The sequence below is a fragment of the Phascolarctos cinereus genome, unplaced genomic scaffold (assembly GCF_003287225.1).
Source record: "Phascolarctos cinereus isolate Bilbo 61053 unplaced genomic scaffold, phaCin_HiC Scaffold_7;HRSCAF=346, whole genome shotgun sequence".
Taxonomy (NCBI): domain Eukaryota; kingdom Metazoa; phylum Chordata; class Mammalia; order Diprotodontia; family Phascolarctidae; genus Phascolarctos; species Phascolarctos cinereus.
In genome coordinates this window covers 4700001-4721718 of record NW_027556180.1, presented here as the reverse complement: position 1 = coordinate 4721718, position 21718 = coordinate 4700001, and the positions used below count along the sequence as shown (strand labels likewise).

The 21718-nt window shown below is 43.0% G+C and overlaps 1 protein-coding gene and 1 pseudogene across 2 annotated transcripts in view; one reads left to right on the top strand and one right to left on the bottom strand.

Moving 5' to 3' along the window:
* The first annotated feature begins 1764 nt into the window (after positions 1-1764).
* On the top strand, positions 1765-2154 carry LOC110193118 (diphosphoinositol polyphosphate phosphohydrolase 2 pseudogene; annotated as a pseudogene).
* Positions 2155-12882: 10728 nt separating this feature from the next.
* Positions 12883-21718, bottom strand: part of MB21D2 (Mab-21 domain containing 2) — a 106308-nt gene continuing 97472 nt past the window's right edge. For both annotated transcript variants that reach the window (XM_020964747.2, XM_020964748.2), the window contains exon 2: positions 12883-15897. In XM_020964747.2, coding sequence (XP_020820406.1) covers positions 14633-15897 — 1265 coding nt within the window. In that variant the 3' untranslated portion in view covers positions 12883-14632. The remainder of the gene's footprint in view (positions 15898-21718) is intronic.

The following is a 21718-nucleotide window of genomic DNA, read 5'->3' as shown; positions in this document are numbered from 1 at the left end:
TACTCATTTATTAAATTTTGGGGTTGGATGGTTGATTTTTAAAAAAAATTCACTATTAATTAATTTTTAGTTTTCAACATTCACTTTTATAAGATGTAAATTTCCCCCCTCCCCAAGATGGCATGCAATCTGATGTAGCCTGTACAAGTACAATCTTATTAAACATGTTTCCTGGCTGACTTTTGAGGTCCCTTCTTGCTCTGGATCTATGGTTCTACGTGGCCCTGGTATATGAGCTAGAGACACCAAGACAAAATGAACCATTCTCCACCACTGAGGAGCTGATAATCCCACAGTGGGGTACACAGATAGATATAAGGCAAACGGTCATCTAAGAAATTTGAGGCAGAAGTGTTTACTTTCCAATAGAGTGCTCCTAGAAAGTCTGGAGGAGGTAGAACCCAAGCTGGACTTCAGGAGAAGGATGTAGATAGATGGATAAGAGATGAGAGCTTGTTCCAAGCATGATAGTTGGCCTGTGTAAAGGCATGAATGTAGGAAAGAACGTAAGGGATGAGTTAAGGAGAAGCTCATGGTCCAATTGGACAAGAGTAGAGATTATGTGAAAATGTGAAACAAGGTGGGAAAGGGAAGGTGGAATTCCCTCCCAGGGCAATAGAAAGCCATGGAAGGCTTTTGAGCCAGGACATGACATGATTAGACCTGTACCTTGGGAAAATTACATTGATAGCTGTGGAGGAAAGAGTGTAGACAAAAGAGACTGGAAACAGAGCCCAAGGAGGAAGCTATTAAAATAGTCTGGTTGAGGGGTCATGAAGTGAGAGTTTGCTATGTGAGGAGAGAGCAGAGAATCCCTGCAATTTGGCAATTGATCAAACATGTTATGTGGGGAGGGGGGAGGAGAGAGTCAAAGATGATGCTGATGATAAGAGTTTGAGTCCAGACACCTGGGGAGATGGGAATGTCTTAGCAGAGAGAATTTAGGGGAAGAGGCAGGTGTTGTGGGTGAGATAATGGCCTCATTTTGAGATATTTCCCATTTGAATTGCCTTCAAGACTTCAAGGTGGATCTGACAGTTAAATCATATACCACAACTTTTTCAACCATTCACCCCCCCCGTTGATAGGCATCCCCACAATTTCCAATTCTTTGCCAACACACACACATACACACACACACACACACACACACACACACACACACACACACAAGCTGCTAGAAATATTTTTGTACATCTGAGTCCTTTAGTCTATTTGGGTTACAGAGCTAACTGTGGTATTGCTGGATCAAAGGCATTCACACTTTTATAGTCCTTTAGACATAGTTCCAAATTGCTCTCCAGAATGGTTGGACCAGTTCACAACTCCACTGACAGTGCATTAGTGTCTGAATTTTTCTATAGCTCCTCCAGCATTTGTTATCTTTCTTTTCTCTCATGTTAGCCAATCTGATAAGTATAAGCTGGCACCCCAACGTTGTTTATTTTGTATTTCACTGCAGTCCCCCTGCCTCCATGGCTAAGGAGGAGCTGCAGCACGAGCTGCCAACAGTGACTGAAGGGAGCTAATGACAAAGTGTCAGATGGAGAATGGAGGCAGGTGGGCTCCGTGGCGAGGCGCAATCCCAGTTGTGGATATTGGCTGCTTCTTCCTTCCTTCCTTCCTTCCTTCCTTCCTTCCTTCCTTCCTTCCTTCCTTCCTTCCTTCCTTCCTTCCTTCCTTCCTTCCTTCCTTCCTTCCTTCCTTCCTTCCTGTAGCAAGGAGCAGTCAGTATCCAGATCAATAGATTGTTCCTAGAGAGGGATGGAGTCTGAGGAAGAGCCAGGTGGAGCCGTAGAAAGAGAAGTATATGAAGAGGTTGATGGCAGAGAAAAATTAGGCAGACTTCTGAGGATATTGGAGAATCAAGACCAGAAACATTTATGTTCTTACCATCCCTGAAATATTGGAAAACTGAGAGGATTCTGTTAACATAGGAAAGAAGAGAGAATGGGTCAAGGCTGAAGATGCCATTAAATTTCTTCAGTGTCATAAATCTGCACATGCCCAGTACTTGGTGTAGGGGGGGTGAAGTTGGGTTACTCCCCAACCAATGGAAATTCCTTTTTCCACCCTTCCAGACAACAATTCTTTGTCTGTAGCTTCTGCCCAGACCTGGACTTGCCATCTTCTATAAGAACAGTATCTAAGTGACCATACACAGTTTCACAGGGAGCAGGCTCCTGTGTTGGATAGCTATATGTCTGAAATGTCATGCACTATGTATTCAGGCAGTTTTCATATTTTTCAGATACTTTAAAATATTTCCCTTTTTCTTTAACAGCATAAAAATATTTCAGTAAACCAAAGCCATATGGGTTTTTTTAAGATGCCTTCACTGAGTGTCCTCTCCCTTTCCCCAAACACATTTTTATTTTTGTTTTTCAGACTGCTCTGCATTCTGATTTTCACACCAACCTACCTGGTGTGGTTCTCTGGAGTTTTTTGTTTTGTTTTGTTTTTTAAAGGAAGTCAAGGGGAGAGATGACTAGGTACTTTCCTAAAATATTGACCCATTGAAAGCAAGCCTTCTATTATGGTTTTAAGTCTTTAGAGTTCATTTCAAATGATTAAAATGTTTATAGTGCCACTTGATGTTTAATACACATTATAACCCTCATGATTTCTTGGAATTAAACACCATTTCTCTACTAGTAAAAGGTGTTGTTTTGCGTACATGAGGTATCTTTTCCCTTCTTGAGATTTTAAACATGAGGGGAAAACTAGGTGGCACAGTAGATACAGCACCAGCCCTAAGTTCAAATCCAGTCTCAGACCAGACGCTTGACACTTACTAACTGTGTGACCCTGGGCAAGAGTCACTTAATCCCAACTGAAAAGATTTAAACACAGGAGTTTTTTCCAATGCTGAGTATAGATGACATTTCAGTATGAGCATTAAGATTGCTTTTCAACCTCCCTTTGATGCATCATCCTTTTGTGAAGAATGCCCTAGGAAAAGCCTAAGTTATTGTTTTTAATGGGGGGGGGAACTACTTCATACAATTAGTCATTTTCATCATCAATTCCCTTTTTAGTTGGTTTGTTTCATTAATCCACTGCTAGAAATAGCACACTGGCATCAAACTCAAATGCTTTCTCCTTTAGTTTCTGCCATTCCTTTTAGTCCCTGGGAGCCACTGAATTATCTTTCCTGGCAAACAATTGCCAACAGAATTGAAGATATCCAGGTATATGATGGGAAGCTTACCTTCTTTTAAAACCTTTTAAATGTTCTACAAACACCTCAAATTTCACTCCCAGTGAAAACTTGGGAGTGGAACATTTTTGCATCCCTTCATTTGGAAAAAGATTATGATTTGGGTTTTTAAGTTCTTTTCACTCTTAAAATCCTTTAAGACACCTAAAACCAAGAATCTCATCTAAAATGCAAGTATTTCTTTTCCAATCAGGTCAGAACTGAGGTTTAAATATGAAGACCTTTAGCATTTTGAAGAGATGTAGGCTAAAAATCATTCCATAAACATTTGTAAATATTCTAAATGGTAAATAGTGAGTGGGAAATACATGTAATTTAAACACATTGTTACTCAGTACACAAATCATTAACCTACTTTTAAACCCCAATCGTGTAAAATTTGGCTATAAATGAAAATTGAGTGCTGTCACGCTTTTAGGAATTCTTGGTGCCACAGTTTGAAATGAGATCTTGTGCCATTCAAACACACCAGATATGAAATACAAGTTCTAACTCACATGAAAATAGGTTTTGAAAATGTATTAACACTGCTAACCAAAAGAAATAAAGAAAGTAGAAAATGGACATTTGGAGAACTTCCTATTCAAATTATGTAACTTGATTGAGAAATGTTGTTTCTCCTTGTACAGGAAGTTAAACATCTTCTAAAAAAAAAAACCCATTCTGGCCAAACCCTTTCAGTCCCATACATTGACTTAGAAAAATCTCATGGGTTAGATGTTTCTCAGACCAACTTAGGCATTTTAGAGGTTTCTTTGAATTACAAACGGTCAAAAAGAACTTGGATTTTTGTTTTATGGACTCAATTTTTGTACATGAAAGTATTCCCACTTAACATTCTAGTGCTCGGTATATTCAAAAGCTCACAGTATTCTTCATTTTGTAAGTCAAAGTGTGTATTTGATAAAAATGTGGAAATGTACAGTACTGACATTAACCAACTCATCAGAGTCATCAACCTGTCAGCATTCTGTTGTAGTATTTTTCCATCAAAACGTTTGCTTTGGTTGTGTCACATAAGGATTTTTTTTTAGTGAGACAATCAGGGTTAAGTGACTTGCTCAAGGTCACACAGCTAGTAATTATCAAGCATCTGAGGCCAGATTTCAACTCAGGCCCTCCTGACTCTAAGGCTGGAGCTTTATCCACTGTGCCACCTAGCTGCCCCACACACGAGGATGTCTTAGTGCCATTCGGTGACATCTCTTTAGTCTCTATGCAAAATGCCCTTAATTAGTTTTGATTCCTAATGCTTCTCTTTGTACAATTTTATAGAACACTTTACAATTCTCATATTTCAAGGTAAGCAATATATCACCACAGAGTTGGCTCTTGCTAAATAGTTCAGATGAGTCTAGCAGAATTACATTTTTAAAACCCTAAGGAGAGATAGCTTTCTCTACGTAGAGAGGAGACTGAAGACACCTTCAGCCCAAATGGAGATGAGCTCCACTGAAGTGTCTAGGGGTTCTCTCATCCCCATTCCCATCCCCTGAACTAAATCATGGGTTTTTTTTAATTGTCATCAGATTAGTAGGCCTGTTACTCATTGGTAATTACTCAGGGTCCTCTTGCTGAAACGTTCACAAGTGACTGATTTCTTGTACCCTGAATTATCTCAGAATGGGCGGGATGACCGCTTATGGTTAGAAATAAAGTTAACTTATGGATCAAGACTGTTAGTAATTGGGACTTCTTGACCTGAAGTGAGAACTGTTTTCTGCCCCTTTTGTAAACTGCAATCGAAGTTTCCTAGCTGGGTAAGTGCCATACTTGTTAACACTGAAGAACTTGGAGGGCTGGGGAAACCACTAAGGTAGTCATCTTGGGGGCATCTAGATGAACCAGGACCAAGGCTAGCCTAACAGTGTGGAATTTTTCAAGAAAAGTCTGTTCTGTTGACTACAACCTAGTATAAAGAAGCAAACTAAGGAAATGAAAGTCTGTAAACATTTTTAATTGTTCTGCATGATTTTCTTTTAAAGATTGGTGTAAGAATTTTGACTTTTTATATTTGAGATAAAATACTAAAATTAAAATTAAATTAAAATTATATTTATCTCCAATCAACAGAGTTAGAACATTTTTATATGACTATAGATAATTTTAATTTCTCCCTGTGAAAACTGCCAATTCATATCCTTTGAACGTTTATCAGTTGAGGAATAGCTCTTTTTTTCCCTTTGTTTTATAAATTTGACTCAATTCTTTATATAGATGAGAAATTAGTGAACCTTGCTGTAAAATTACTTCCCAGTTTCCTGCTTTCCTTCTAATTTTGGCTGTATTGGTTTTGTTTGTGCAAAAACTTTTTTTAGTGTCATATAATCAAAATTATCCATTAAACTTCCTATAATCCTATCTCTTCTTTGGTCATAAACACTTCCCTTATTCATAAAGCTGACAGGCAATATGTTCACGCTTCTCTAATTTGCTTATGATATCACCTTTTATTTCTAAATCATGTACCTATTTTGACCTTACATAGTGTGAAATGTGTATATGCCTGTTGTTGTTCAGTCATTTTTCAGTCATGTCTGACTCTCTGTGACCCCATTTGGTGTTTTCTTGGCAAAGATACTGGAAGGGTTTGCCATTTCCTTCTCCAGCTCATTTTACAGAGGAAGAAACTGAGACAAACAGGGTTAAGTGACTTGCCCAGGGTCACACATCTAGTGAGTGTCTGAGGCCAGATTTGAACGCAGGACGATGAATGTTCCTAACTGAAGGCCCAGCACTCTGTTCACTGTGCCACCTAGCTTCCCTGGTCTATACCTAGTTTCTGCCAAAGTGCCCACCAGCTTTCCCAGCAATTTTCATCAAATCATGAGTTCTTGCCCTGAAAGCTTGGATCTTTGGGTTTACCAAACACTAGATTACTAAGGTCATTAACTACTGTGTCTTGTGTAACTCCTGTATTCCACTGATCCACCCATCTATTTCTTGACCAGTACCAGATTGTTTTCATGATTTCTACTTTGTAACAGAGTTTAAAATCCGGTACTACCAGAACTGGCATTTGACTCTTAAGTCTAGCACTCTTTCTGTTATACCATTAGAACTAGGTGATGTGGGAAGCTGCATTTGTTTTGTTTTCCTCCTTGTTGAAGCAGTTAAAAAAAATAAAACCTTCCAGGCATTATACCATTGGAAGAGTAGATGACAAGAAACCTCACTGGATTGCCTGAAAAAAAAAAAACATATATGGGTGTTTCCAAGGGTACTGGCTCATTAATTAGGTTGAATGTCTTGAATTTACATCTTAACTCTTTTCTGAAGCCAGTATAATTATTCCCTCTCACTATTATTGTAAAAAAAGTAAGATGTTAGAAATAACTCTATCTTTCATAAATGGGAACCAACTAAATGCTGCAGGAAGTCTTTACCAGCCCCTCTAATTCCAGTGCCTTCCCTCTGTTAATTATTTCCTTTTTGTCCTGTACGTATTTTGCTTGGATGTATTTGTTTGAATGTGAGCTCCTTGAAAGAAGGGATCATCTTTTTTTTTTCTCTTTTTGTATCCTCAGCACTTAGCACCATGCCTGGCACATAGCAGGTGCTTGATAAATGTTCATTGCTTAATCAATGTGACACATATGTTATGAGATCATGACATAGGATGATTTTAAAGTTAGAAGGGATGTATTGTATATGCAAGGAAACTGAGGTCCTAAGAAAGGAATTAACTTAGTAAAAGTGGCAGGGTGGAATTCAATGCCAGTTTCTTCTACTCCAAATCTCTGCCACTCTGAATAGAAAACTCACAATCCAGTATTATGGTTTTCCTTGTATGAAGAGGAAAAACAAAACAAAACAAAACCTCAAAACTCTATTGAACTGATGTGTGATTGATTGATGGGCAGAAATATCAATCAATCAACAGGGACTTATTAAAGTTTTATTTGCTGCTGCCTTGTCCTTCATCCTCCCAGAGGACCATGACATCAGGGAAGTGATACCATAATATGCAAATGAGTTGGATTTAAGTGAGGAAGGGCTGTGCAAAGTCACCACCCTCACTTTCTTCTCCACAGCCATCTGGGTCTAGTGGCAAGATATTAATCAGGAGTACTGGAGATGGCCCAGGATGCAGAAGGAACCTTGAGCTTTCCAAGCTCTCAGGTCAACTGAGGCAACACCTATTCAGTGATTAAGGCTTAATAAGAAATGAGGCAAAGAATGGTCTCTTTAAAAAAAAATGTATTCATCTATCCAGCCATTTATTTGCTTCTCTTTCTATCTGTTTGTCTGTTTGTTTGTCTACCCAGTCATTAATTTGTTTATTTCTTAGATTATTACCTGCCACTGAGCCTGGGGATACACAGAAAAAGAAACAAGCTTTAAAGCCAGCTCAGACTATTGATTTACTGGAGGGAATCCTTTCCCTCTTCCACCCATTACTTTGTATTTCCTGCTCAATGGACTTCTTGTTTCCCACTAGGAGAAGGCCAGCTCCAGAAGGACAAGGGCGGCTTCCTTGCAGTCTCTCTGTCCCCTGTGCTTAGAACAGGAGCAATTCAAGATGTTCTTCTGCACTGACTAAAATATTCTGGCGAGCTTTCGTGTGGGCAAAGAGTGCTCCCAGCCCCCCAAACTGGATTCACGTCTTTAAATACTCCCGACCCTGTCCCTTTGCTGAGACAGCCTCTCAGGACAAAGCAGCTGAGCCATGAAGGAATTTTCAGAACCAGACCAAGGGAAGCAAACAAAGAAAAATCCCTGACGTGGCAGCTTGAGTCCCAATGGCAAGAGCATGCCCCTCTTGCAGCGCACGTCCCAGAGTCCTCCAGGGTTTAAAGGAGGAGGTAGGACTCTCCCAGAGGGCAAGCTCCTCCCACTGGAGGGCGGGGACTGTTCTTTTTTGTCTTCGTTATGCTCACACTTGACTGTATCTGGCATATAGGAAGTGAGTAACAAATATTTCTGGGATAGATGGTTGCATGGGTGGATGGATGGACAGACAGATGGATGGATGGAAAGATGGATAAATGGGTGAATGGATAACAATATTTTTGGAACTAGAAATGGCAACTTTTGAAAGTCTGCAAGGAAAATTGAAACATAATAATAATAAAAATAACAATTGACATAAAGCTTTAAGTTTTAATTTTTAACTTTTGTAAAGTTTTTTACAAATATTTCTTATTTCGTGCACGGAACAGTCCCAGGAAGTAGGTGGCAGATGGTAGACGGTACTATCATCCCCACTGTGGAAAGGAGGAATCTGAAGCAAAGAGCATCCATGACTTGCCCAAGGCCACCCAACTGTTAAGTGTCTGAGGCTGGATGTGAGCTCAGATCTTTCTGACTATAGAATGGGCTTCTCAGTCCTCCTGAGCTGACTGATGGGGCTTTTACCCACTTGGCACTAGAAGGAGTTCACTTGGTGGAGAAGGAAAAAAAGGATGTATGTGAAAATGTGTATCACAAGAAAGCAACCTACTAAGTTGTGTTGGATTTGGAGAGGTGATCTAGACAGGTGAGGGGTACCAATTCACAGATCACAAATTCAGAATTAGATGGTATCTTAAAGGTCAGCGGGTCCAAACCATATTTTACAGATGGGCAAACTGAGGCCCATAGATGGGAAATGCCCTGCCCATGGTCACCAGTGATATACGTTGATTGTTGAGTTCAGCTCTAATTTAAGGAAAATAATTTTACAAGTAAAGCTAAAACCAAGTGGAATGTCATGAGGGTGGGGGAGGGGTGAGATGGTTTATACACTTCACTTGAGATCTCTAAGTGAAAGGTGGATGACCCTTGTCAGAGGTAGAAGTGTATGTGTGTGTGTATGTGTGTGTGTGTGTGTGTGTGTGTGTGTGTGTGTGTGTGTGTGTGTGTGTGTGTAGGACTGAAGAAAGGGATTCCTGTTTAGGTAGAAGATGGCCCCCAAGGCCCTTCCCACTCCAGGACTGAGATTGCTTCTTTAAACATCCTTGGATACCACCACTGTAGATACTTGACTTTTCTGAAGCTATCTGCTAACCACATCCTCAACTGGCATGTGCCAATCAGGTGGACTTACCTGAGAATGGAAATATATTTTGCTTCTGTTGGTAAGTAAACTCAAAGCAATGCAATTGATGACCCAGCTTTCCAAAGCACATGTGATTTCTTCCCTTCTTTTTTATTAAGGAAGTAGCCATTTGGAATGTTTTTTTTTCAACAGTAACTGCCATGGATCCTGCAAGAAATGTCAGCACTACAAGCAGAATCACATGCTTGGTGTCTGACCCTGCACTACGTCTGCCTAGGCTAGCTTTCACTGCTCACTGAAAGAAGGCAAAATGTAGAATTTTTAAAAGTTATTTCTCCAGGGGAAAATGTTTATTCCCATTAATGTTGCCCCTGTTCAAGGCCTGTTTACTCTCCAAGGGAAGCCCAAGGCATCCAAAAGGCTCCTGGACCAGAGCAGGTGTTTCCCCAGGGATGTCCCAGCCATTGTTCTTCTAACAGTTTCGAATCAAAGTTCTGTTGGCCTTTCTCTGGCAGACCTGACTTCACTGTTGAGATTGTCCAGAGGCAAGAGAACAGAAGGAGGACATGCCTCATGTGTACTGCTCATCTGACAACACAGATCTCCCCTTGAAGCAAAACCTAGCAAGTAAATGTTTTCTTGTGTCTTAGCCCCAAACAATCTCCAGGTGGTAGAACATGGAGAAGAAATATTTCCCAAAGGAATTTTTACTCTCCTCCTTTGTCACTTTCTGCCTCCACCTCTTCCTCTCTGGATTTCTTTTTACACAATACAAGGCCAGGGTCTCCCACTGCATCCTGGGCCATCTCCAGTTGTCCTGATCTCTATCTGGCCCCTGCACTCAGATGACTCCGGAGGATAAAGTGAGGCTGATGACTTTGCACAGACCTCCCTCACTTGAATCCAACTGCCTTGCAGGTCATGACCTTACCTTCCTGGTTCCATAGTTGTCTTCGAGAATGAAAGACAAACAACAGAATCCTTCAGCTGTGCTTCTTTCTAAATGGAAGATGCTTCTGTTCCGTTTGTCCCTTCCTGATTGGTCAGCTCCTTCATGAACCTTCCATGAAAGGGAGCTCCCAGGCCGTGTCTATGCCATTCTCCAGGATTAGCTCCCCAATCCCTAGATGCCTTTCTCCTCTGTTCCCCTGAGCTGTCACCTTTTCCTGTCTCCTGCCCCACCCCCTTCAGCTCCCTTTTACCTTTATTGTCTTTCCTCATCAGAAAGCTTCAGGATGGCAGGCTCTGCCTTTTTGTTTCTGTTTGCATTGCTATCACTTAGCACAGTGGCTGGAAGGACTGAATAAACTGAATAAACACTGAGTGACTTGTTGACAATTCCCTTTGCCCACTCCAACCAGATGTCTCCATGACACATCCCCTCTTCATTCTCCCCTCTGTTGCAAAGGAAAAATACTTCTAGGATTAGGATGCTGAGAAACAGGACTGTTTGGCAATAAGGTCCACATCTGCCCTTCCTCACCTTTGCCAGGTGCTCAGTAAGCACAGGACTGTCTTTAGGTCTGATATTGTGAGATAACCAAGTCAATACTGTAAAACAGGAATGTCAATGCGGTGAAGAGAGTTCTTAGTATGAAATGGATATATTGTGCATCAATTTTGGCATCTATTTTTTTTGCAAGTGAAAGCTGTTGTAATGACCCTCTTCTGCCCACTGCTAATGCCTTCCCTCTGAAACTACCCTCAGATTCAGCTGTATTTATACATGCATATCTATTTGTATAATGTCTCCCACTACTTACACACAGTTAGCAATTAATAAATGCTTACTGCCCTACATCCTCAAACCAACCTACTGCATTTGTGGTTGTGACTCATTTCTTGGGGAAATGAACAAAGCAAATCTACTGAAACAAAATGAAGAGCTTGGCTACATGAAAACTTTCCTTGTATACATCATCTGTATGATGTCATCACTTGAGTTTTAAGAGCTAGCCACATTGAAATTACTTTAAACCTTTAAAATGAGTCTTAAAGCTTCCCTGAATGATTTATGAAAGTTGAACCATACTTCAGAAACTCAGACATTATCAGAAAGGAAAAAGCTTACGTCACTTTACAAAACCATCTCCAAAGTTTAGGTGAGAGAAGGGACTACCAGAAGAGCTAAAGACTATGCCACCCTAAAGCACTTTTATGGGTCTAGGATTTAATGTTTTGGTACAATTATATGCATTTTTCTATGGGTTATTCTATAAAGATAAACTGAAGTGTTTGTAAATTATTCTAACTGTGCCTTTCTCTTAAAAACAAAACAAAAATATGACCCTTCCCTCCAGAATAACATTCAAACAAGCCTCTAATATTTCCATTATTCCTAGGTTTAAAAAAAAAGACAGAAGTAACCCTTTATGTTTTTAAACAAATCATAATAGCTAGCATTTCTACAGTGCTTCGATGTTTGAACAGTGTTTTATACATACATATATATATATATATATATATATATATATATATATATATATATATATATATATATATCTCATTTGATAAAATCCAGCTCCCACAGAATAGACCCCTTAGAGTTTTCTGATGCTTTCTCAGGAGACTCAGGAACCAGGATGGATGTGAGCTGCTTGACATCACCAGGTGCAGGATCAGCAAAGGTAAGGAAGGGGTTTGGAACCTCTGGTGACATCAGTAATGAGTTTCTGATTTCATGCTGAAATGTTTGCTTTGCTCAGCTCCACCTGGTGGAGCTTCTCACTTCCTTCAAGACTCAGTTCAACATCTCCCTTGTATAGGAAACATTTCCTGATGTCCTCGGCTGCTTGTGTCTTCCTCCCAAAAATCACTCTGGATGTACTTTGCCTGTAATATCCATTTACTTATCTGGGTGGACATTATTCCCTCATTCCCCTAGGACATAAGAACTCTTTCATTTTGTCTTATTCTATCACTACCTAAAACAGTACCTAATACATAATGAAAAATGGAATAAGTTTTATATATCCACTAATTGAAAGTGATTTTGAGTAACAGCACACAATTGTATAGTTTGCCATCCACAGGAGTCCTAAGATGAGAGTCACATGGGTAGGGCAGACATAGATGGGTTGGGATTTGTATTGTGGAAGGGCAGATTCAAAGCAGTGAAATCATAGACCCATTCGAAGGAATGCTGCAGTAAATGGTTTAACTTCTCAGATGGTAGACAATACAAATTCAGTGTATAGGACTGCCTTGAGCTACAGTTGTTTTAACATAGTGTGGGAGAAAGAGAGAGAGAGAGAGACAGTGTGTGTGTGTGTGTGTGTGTGTGTGTGTGTGTGTGTGCAGCATTTTGCTTTTTGTAAGCTGCCTTGGAATGCTTAGCTAAAAACATCAAAAGCTTTTCTCATCTTTGGCACAATCTAAAAAAGTCACATGAAATTTGTTTTGGGGGGTTTTTTTGTGTTTTTTGACAGACAGGACACAAGAGTAGTCACTATAAATGGCTGTATTATCCTGAATGTCCACATCTGGGTGACATGAGTGAGATGTGGATCATGAATGCAGAGATGCATATGTGTTAATGGAAGCAAATTCATAGCTCTTCCTTATAGATATGTCAATGCCAAGCCAAGAGTCAGTTCCACTCTGAATTTTTGGCTTTGACATAAAATGTATTTCCGGATTATATTGCTCCCCTCCACCAGCCACAAATACACACACACAAGCATTTTCGAAGCCAGAAAATTTCTGTTTTTTATTATCATTGTTTGACCTGTCTTTCACTTAAGATGGTTGATTAAGTTCATTCTCTTTTATAAGCATAACATTAATTCCCATGCAAACCCCAAGGCTGCAAAACCCAACTTCAACTAGGATAAGACCTGTAAACTTCTGAATGCTAGAGGTCACCAAGGGAATGCTGAGGGAGCCCTTGGCTCCAGCCACCATCTTGGGCATCCAGCAGAGCAGGGAGGCTCTTAGAGCTGAAGCTGCCTGACCCTTGTATGGGCAGCTGGGCAGCAGACAGGCCATCAGTGGCTTTCTCTGTCCAAGCCAACAGTACATCATTTTAGAGTTACCTCCACATTAAAAAAGAAGCCAAAGCCTGTACTTGACATAGAGGCCAGAGAATTCTTTCTATTCAGCAGGATTGCAAAACATCTTCCTGTGCATGGCCATGGTCTCCAAATGCCCGCCGTAGTCCTGTCCTATCCAAGCCTGTTTTGTAAACGGCTGGTACCACAGCTAGTGTGAAGATCTCAATTGCCAGAACTGCTTCCACTCTCACAACACTTATTTTTAAAAGTTATCCCAGAGGTGGCCTTTCTGTGCCCCAGGAGAAGCATACACACTTGATAGAACTGATGCCTCTTAACTTGAACTTTGAGTAATTATTCAAATTGCAGGCAACTACCTTCAAAACATGTCTCAGGCAGGAAAGCCCGAGCAGGCATAACATGACCTCATTTCTAAAGGAGAACACAACCAATGCAAAAGATTGTTCCAGTCTGATTCCAGGGACGGACTCCAGGACAACACGGCTGCATTTCACCAGCAGATGGTCATCAAGGTGGGAACACACATACAAGGACTAAGACAATGGCAGAGATTTCATTAGTGCAAATAACATTAACAATGGCATGTTCTTTAATAGGATTTAAATAAGGCTTCAAATAATTACACCACTACAACTAGCATTCGGTCACCCTATTCCACCTGGAAAGCTGGCAAGATCACCCTCTCGACCATACAAGATTGGCTTTGAGGATGATTACATTCAAAGAAATTGCTTCCGAGGCTATACCATTTGTAGCATTTAATCATTTTTAAAGTCTATGTGTTTTCTTGGTGGAGGAAAAAAGAGAAGCCCCTCTGAGAGCTGGACAGGGAGGCTGGTCCAGGAAAAATGTCAAGGCATTTGCTTGCTTCCCTTCTCAGAACATTCTCTCCAGCATCCCAAGTGATGGAAGCTCATGAAAAATAAAAAAAAAAAAGCCCCAGACAAAAATAGACTTCTTCTGTGTAAGGAGCTTGCTTCCCCACTGCCACCAAAAGCTCAACATGAAGGAAGGGAAGGAGGGGAGGGAAAGATCGCTGGAAAGACCCTGGGCATCTGCAGCTATGGCTCTAGTCCCCCTTTCAAGAACCAGAATGAAACTGGGACCAGCCCCCAGCCCCAACAGAACACCGACATGACAGTTACAAAGGAGGAAGAGAAAAAGCAAAGGCTGAATGTGAGATAGTAACATCCTGTTGTAGAAACTGCACCATCCTGAAGACCCAGGAACCTTGTTTTAAGCAGCTGTTCTCAACAGATCCAACCAGTGCTGGACACATAAAAAACAGATAGAATCCACGTGCACACACACACACACACACACACACGCACACACACACACACACACACGCACACACACACTAAACACCATGGAAATCTTAGGATCAAAACCAGAAAAAAACCAAGTCAGTCAAAAAGCTCAGAAAAATTTATCATCGATTCTGAAATGCGGCCTGGTGACATCATCAGGGTTAATGAAGACTGAGATGGACTTCCCTGGGTTCTCAGTCACTAGCTGCTGCAGTTTTTTGGCTAAGCGGTCATCAGGCTGGTTGGGGTCCCCACCATCAGACTGGGGGGAAGGGATGCTGGTGGTGCTTCCTCGCCGCTGCAGCTCGAGGGTCAGGCGGTTGGCCGCCTTGACGTGCTCGATGGCGGTACGCAGGTGCTCAGCGGGATCAGAGCGCACAGAGGAAAGCTTCCGTGCATGAAGCATGACTGTCTCCTCACAAAGGTGCTCCAGCATGTTGCACTGAGGGATGAAGTAATTGGGGCACATCTTGTTCACCAGGCAGTGCTGGAGGTCATCGATGAGGCCCAGTAAAAAATGAGCCGCATAGTCTTCCTGGGCCAAGTAATTGGCGGGGAGCCTGTCACACGCCCAGAGCATCATGCTCCGCAGGTGGTATGGGCTAATGGCTTTGGGGCGGGAGAGCAGCTTAATGATGATGGCTTTGCAAGCCTGGTAGGCTTGCATGAGGCTACTGGAAATGCATTTCTTAAGCTGGACTTCACTTCTGGCAAAGGACAACCTCCACTCATTGTCCTTTTTACCTTTGTGGGAGCAAGCAGGCACTAAATAAAAACCGCTGATGACTTCCTCTTCAGTGATCTTCCCATCCCAGAAGTGATTCTCCATGAGCCAGCTCTGGGCCACTGCGGGCCAGCCCTTAAAGGACACCACTGGGACGATGTCATAGAGCATGCGGCTGCTGCCCACCCCGAGGATGATGGACAGAATTGTCCCATTCTTCTCGACTTTCTCCACTTTGGGCATCCCTCTCTGGGGCTTCTTCTGTATCTCAGAGAGAACGATGCTGATGGAATCATAAAACCAATCAGCCACTTTGGTAGGAGAGAAGAAGTAATTGGTGGCCCCATTGATGTGGTCCACAATGGTGCAGCAGTCTTTCCATTTGCTGATGGTGCCTTCATCGAAGAGTCGAAGGCTGAGCCAGGAGTGGCACAGAGCCGAGTGGCGCATGTCCAGCGTCACCGGCTGATTCCGGTCATGCAGCTTCAGGGCTGGCACCAGCAGGGTGAAGTCCATGTCATAGTCAGTGCCCCGGGCATAGACATTCAGCTCATCCAGGTCAAGGTCAACCACACCTTCCCGGACACCTCCAGAGAGGAGCAGGTACTCATTGGCCACAGGCAGTTTCTGGTCCAATTTCTGCACCATTCCTAAAATAGAGAAAGAAAGAGCTGCTTTAGAGACCATTTCCACATCATGAGAAGGTACTTCATGAGAACCCAAGGGAACCAAAGTCTTCCATTTTCCTGATGAAGCAACTGAGGTTTGGGGGGAAGAGAAGTGACCTGTCCCAAGGCAGAGGCAGTCAGGGTAGAATTTGAGCCTTCCCTCTGTATCGTGATCCTGTTCTTGGTTCTGATGCAAAAATGGCCTTCCGACTTTAGCACTCTGTCCAGCAATAAGAAGGTAGGCATTGTCACACGGAAGAGACCTCAGCTGAGGGGCCTCTGGCAGAGGCTGTGGGCCAGCCTTGGCCCCAAGTATATGGTTGTTTTGCTTTGTTTTTCCTTATGGTGAATGGAAGGATGAAGTGACTACACAGTGATTTCAAAGCTGATCATACAATATTAAAAATGGTCATCTATAATGTAGATCCTCTACTGGCTCCCTTTAAGTAAATGCAGAATCCAATCAGAATGCTCCACTGATAGCTTAAAAAAAAGTCCTTTCTCTCTTTTACTCTCTCTCTTCCTTCCTCCTTCCCTCCCTCTTTCTCTCTCGACTCTCTGTCTTGTCTCTCTGTCTCTGTGTCTCCCCTCCTCTCCCATCTCTGTCTCTGTCTCTGTGTCTCCCACCCCCTCCCATCTCTGTCTCTGTCTCTGTCTCCCCCCCCGCTTTCCTCCTGGCCCCATCCATATATTTTGCAATAATGTTTAGTTTACTTCAGAGTTGAATGAATCACCCTGGCATGGGTGTGACCCTTGGGTTCCTGGTAATCATGGAAGTAGAGAATAAGAATTGGCAGGTACCCTCTAGCCTCAGTGGCTTCCAGTTTCTTGGGTGATGCCATCCAAGGAGCATCTCAGCTAAGTGCACAGAGGCTCTCCATCAGTCCAATCCCAGGGTAAGGGATTTTCAGGCAGAGCAGCTCTTCATTGCCCTCAGGGTTGGGACCACTGGGCCTTTCCAGTGCCTCTGCATGTGTGTGTGTGTGTGTGTGGGGGGGGAGCGGTAACATCTCCATGGCTTTGTGGCCTGACTTTGTTGGCCTGAAAGTGATAGACAATCCCTGTCAAAGGCCTGATGCAGATGGCAATTATTTTGGCACAAATAAAACAAAGCTGAGAGGTTAAGAACTTTGCCCATAGACACCTAGTTGGTAGTCAGTGGCAGAATTCAGACCCAGATCTTCCCAACTCCACACTTGGCACCACAATCTCCTAGTTTTATAAAATCTCCCTCAGGGTTCTTGGCATATTCTAAATCTGCTCTGCTAGCTTTTTTAACTGACCTATGGAGATTCATTTTTCCCCATTCCGCATCTACCCATCTCCATTGTCCATTGTGTAGGGAAATATCAACTTTAAAAAACAAAAATCTTTAGAGTCTGAGAGAAAGATCTGACCTCCTGGCAGAGCTTGGCCAAGCTTTTTTTTGGCCTGGTCCAAAAGGAGTAATTTAATAACTGAGAAAGGCTGACATTAAGTGTGCAGCTGCTGAACTTTCTCAGAATAATTAAAAGAAGTGAGTCAGAGAAGCAAAAGAGGCTGGGACTGAAGCCTACCCAGGGCCCTCTCCTGGCTGGAAGCTTCAGTGCATTTCCTCTTGGCACATTCGAAAGGAAGCCAGCCAGAAGGTCCTACTCGCTTTTCCTCCTGGTTCTTCCCATGCCCTCTTGGATTCTCAGCAAATGCCATTCCAATGGTCCCCCTGACAGGCGGCAGCATGTCCAAGGCTTGGCTCTCAATGCTTACACACACACATATCGAAGAGCGTGTGACTTGGTCATTCTGTCATCCCATCCCACTCCTATCAGTACTCCAGATCAACACATTCACCACAGATGAAAGAACACCTCACTCTACGCGCTATTTTTTTTTGGTTTGTCAGAAATAAAACTTAATTCAAGCTCAAACCCCATTCAGAAACAATCTTGCCATAACAAGACAAACTGAATTGATTTTCCAACCTTCTTCAGGAGATTAGCCATCAAATAGGATATTTTAGAGACTTCACTCCTGGTCTGTACCTCCCTCCTTAGGGCCATAGGGAGAAATGGGAGAAAATGAGCAAAGTCCTAAAAAAATTAGGGAAAGAAACGATTTGGGATTACCCAAAGGACTGGGAGAGAATATGGATCTGAGCAAGTCTTCCAAAGTGGTCACAATTTGAAATCAATCTAGAATTTTATATTTTGTATAAGGTAGAGGAAACATCTGCTTATGGAATGCCAAATAACCTGAAATGTTGACTTAGAAGCTAGAAGACAAATGAGTTTTGTCCCCAGCCTGGGCAGGGGGGTTTACTCCTGGGAAACTTTCAGACATATCCCCTCTCATTGCACTGCTCCATGAGTCCAGCTTGGCCCAGGCAGGCAGAGGAGGAAGGGCTGAAGGGAGAAGAGGAGAAATCAGGCAAATGGAAAGTGCTCAGTGTGAACAGCCAACAAAAAGTGCAAACTGAACTGGAAAAATCCTAAGGTAGTGTAATCAGAGACAGATGTCACAGAGAAGACCTTTCAGCTACTCTGCAAAGATCCAGAGGCTCATTTGGAAAGTCCTTAGGGGAGGAAAGCAAAGTCTCCAGACCACAGTGTTCCTGAAAGGAATCCCTTGTGACACCTGCAGTGTCCTGGCTAACCCATTCGAAGGCAGGCTTTCTTTGCCTTGCTTCCCTCCCTCCCTTCCTTCCTTTTTTCCCCTTCCTTTCTTGTTCCCTCCCTTCCTTCTTCCCTCCTTTTTTCTTTCCCTCCTTCCCTCCCTTCCTGCCTTCCCTTCCTTCCTTTCTTTTTCCCCAGATGATTCAGCGATAGCTTTTCCCCCGAGTTGGGCAAATGGAAATATCCTCCTTAGGTACTTTCAAAGGATAAGCTTCAGTTACAAATGAACCCACATTAGCAATGAGGGTGGACGGGTTTTAAGCGGACTCTGATTTAATAATAAGGAGGCAGTTACATGGCGCCTTAGCTAGAGGGCTGGGTCAGGAAGGCCTGAGATTAAACCCAACTTCAGTTGATCAGTGTTTGTCCCTGGGCACACAACTTGCTGCTCCCTGCTTCAGTTTCCTCAACTGTAAAATGGGGATAACAACACCTACCTCACAGCGTTGTGGAGATGATCAGATGAGATAGCATTATTATATTATTCCTTATAGAAGCACTGAGCATGGTGCCCAGCATACAGAAGGCACTATATAAATGCTTATTCCCTTCCTCTTGCCTAATACTGATAACAACAGCACACATTCATATAATGCTTTATGCACTATAGAAATTCCTTCCTGATGTTACCTCACTTGAGCCTCACAGCTCTGCAAGGTTGGTGTTCTTATTATTACAGGTGAGGAAACTGAGGCATATAGCAGTTAAGTGACTTGCCCAGGGTCACACATCTAGGAAGTATCTGAGGCCAGATTTGAATTCAGGTCTGGTAATACCAATGCCCAGCCCAGCCGTCCTGAGCTGTCTCCTTTCCTCTGCTAGGCCAGGGAGCTAAGAGGATGAGGGACGGTGCTGAGTTATAGCATCTATGACAGGGCGATCCTCTTGGAAGTGCAGGGCAGCACCCCTTCCTTTCGCCTGCCCAGCTGATCAGTCAGTTATTCCCTGGCACAAGCAGAAAGAATACTCCCAGACCTCCCAGGACGCCCGTTGTTGGAGCAATGAAGGAAAGGCCGGGGAGTGGCCTCTTCTGCTGAGTGTTTGCCCATCACTGCTTGGGAGTCTTCAGCTACAAGAAGCCTCCAGGAAAGCAGACTGGGCTCCCTTCCCTCTGGGTTTTATCTTACTGGCTTTTTTCTGGAAGAGCCAGGAGGGTGGGCTTGAAGACTTCTTTCCCTCTACTCTCCACTCTTGACAACCTCAACTTTGCACAAGGAAGTCGAGGCCTCCCTTATAGCATGAGGAAAAGTAGCCACCAATTTGCAAGTCAAGTATTGGACGGAAGCATGAGCTTCCTCTGTCACTGTGGTTCAGTGTCAGGAGCGCCTACAGCAGCCCCCGCTGGATTCTCCATCTCTGGCTGTATTTCTCCAAGGATTAAAAGAGAGGCGGGCTCTGAGTTAGGTTTTATAACAGATGGAGTCTCAACTCTGTGCCCCAAATGCTACCAGCACACATGGATTCTTTGGTTCATGGGCCTTGTCAGGCTTGGCAGGCTGAGGGTGAGGTCCTGGAGGGCAGGGACTGAGGCATGCTTCTATCCCCCTCTCCCCAATTCTCTCACTGTGCTCCCCTTTACCTGTTTCCTCCCACATGGTCTCTGCTGACCATCTCTCAAGTGCCTTGGTCAGACAACATCTCAGGGGCTATATTCTCTTCTGAGCACCAGCACCAACTGACTGTCCCACAGCCTACCTCCAAGGATGTCCTCCATGCCTAAAAAGCCCTCCCACCTCTCCTCTGACTCTGAAAATATTTACCTTCCTTCAAGGCTAAGGCCATTGATACCTCCTCTAGCAACCCTGATTGGATCTCTGCCAGCTTATGCTTCCCCTGTCCCCAACTTATGCTGTGATCTACCTAGACCAGGCATTCCAATGGTCTTAATGCAGTTTTAAGCTGTAATAGCATTGACTTTGAGGACATCTTATTTTTAGATTCTGTCAAATATGGCTTGGACAAAACATCTCTGAGGTCCCTTCCAAATCAGATGCTTTTTTTAAAAAATAGCTATTCTAACAATTTGAGCTGTATGAAATGTTTTATCCTTATCCTGCAGATGAAAAAACTGAATCTCAGAGAATTTTAGAAGTGCATTGAATGGACTGGGTGAGAAAGTTAAATATTAAGGTATATGCTTGCCCATTGAAAGACCCAGTGCACCCCCTTACATGAAAAAAGAGCATCTGTCTGTCTGCTCAACATTAAGCATAGGTGAGCTAATGGAAGAATACAATCATTTTGTAAAGAGGTGAAGATCAGGGAATGAGGTCTGGTGAATGGGGTAAGGGTAGGGAGAAGAAGAGGGAAGAGGCCAAGCTTAGTAATACCACTTTGGATGAAAATACAGGCTGTCCACAAAGAAGAGAGATGAGCTTTGGTGAGCTTTCCAGACTGCTCTAAAGTCAACCTTATAGGAGGAATTTTAGAAATGTACTAAGTAGCAGAATTTTCTCTGCTGGAATAAGTGGACAGTTCCCCAAAGTGCCTGCGGTAGAAGACAAGGCTCTTTTGAACGCAAAAGTTCTGACTGTTGGGCTTGTCAGAATGTCTGTGCTGGGAAGGTTTAGCTATTCCTGATTGGCTGGAAAGAAAAAGCCTAGAAGACAAAGAGGAAAGAAGGTCCAGCCACAGAGAGTGAAGGAAATTCAGCGTGCCAGAGGGAATGCAAATGGGTGTTGATGGCTCACAAAGATGGCGGCCATCCCAGGGAGCAACGAGAAGAACCGGCCAGTGGCTGGTAAAATGCCTGGAGAAGACCATGCCTCCAATGCCCAGGCCATCAGTAGTGTTAGTGTGGGCACCCTGGGTCAGCTGGCTCCCTTTGTTCTGCTCCTGGGGCTCCTGGGCCTGCTTGGTTGTCTTTTGCACTGGCTACCTGAGGGAACGCTGTCCTGGGCCAAGATAGCTGAGAAGAGACTAAAATTCTCTCTGCATATGGCCACTCTAGACCCTTCCATTCAGGTCCATTACCCGTTAAAAATAGTTAGCCTCAGGGGCAGCTGGGTGGCACAGTGGATAGGGCACCAGCCCTTAAGTCAGGAGGACCTGAGTTCAAATCTGGCCTCAGACCAAACTCTTGGCACTTACTAGCTGTGTGACCCTGGGCAAGTCACTTAACCCCAATTGCCTTAAAAAAAATAGCTAACCTC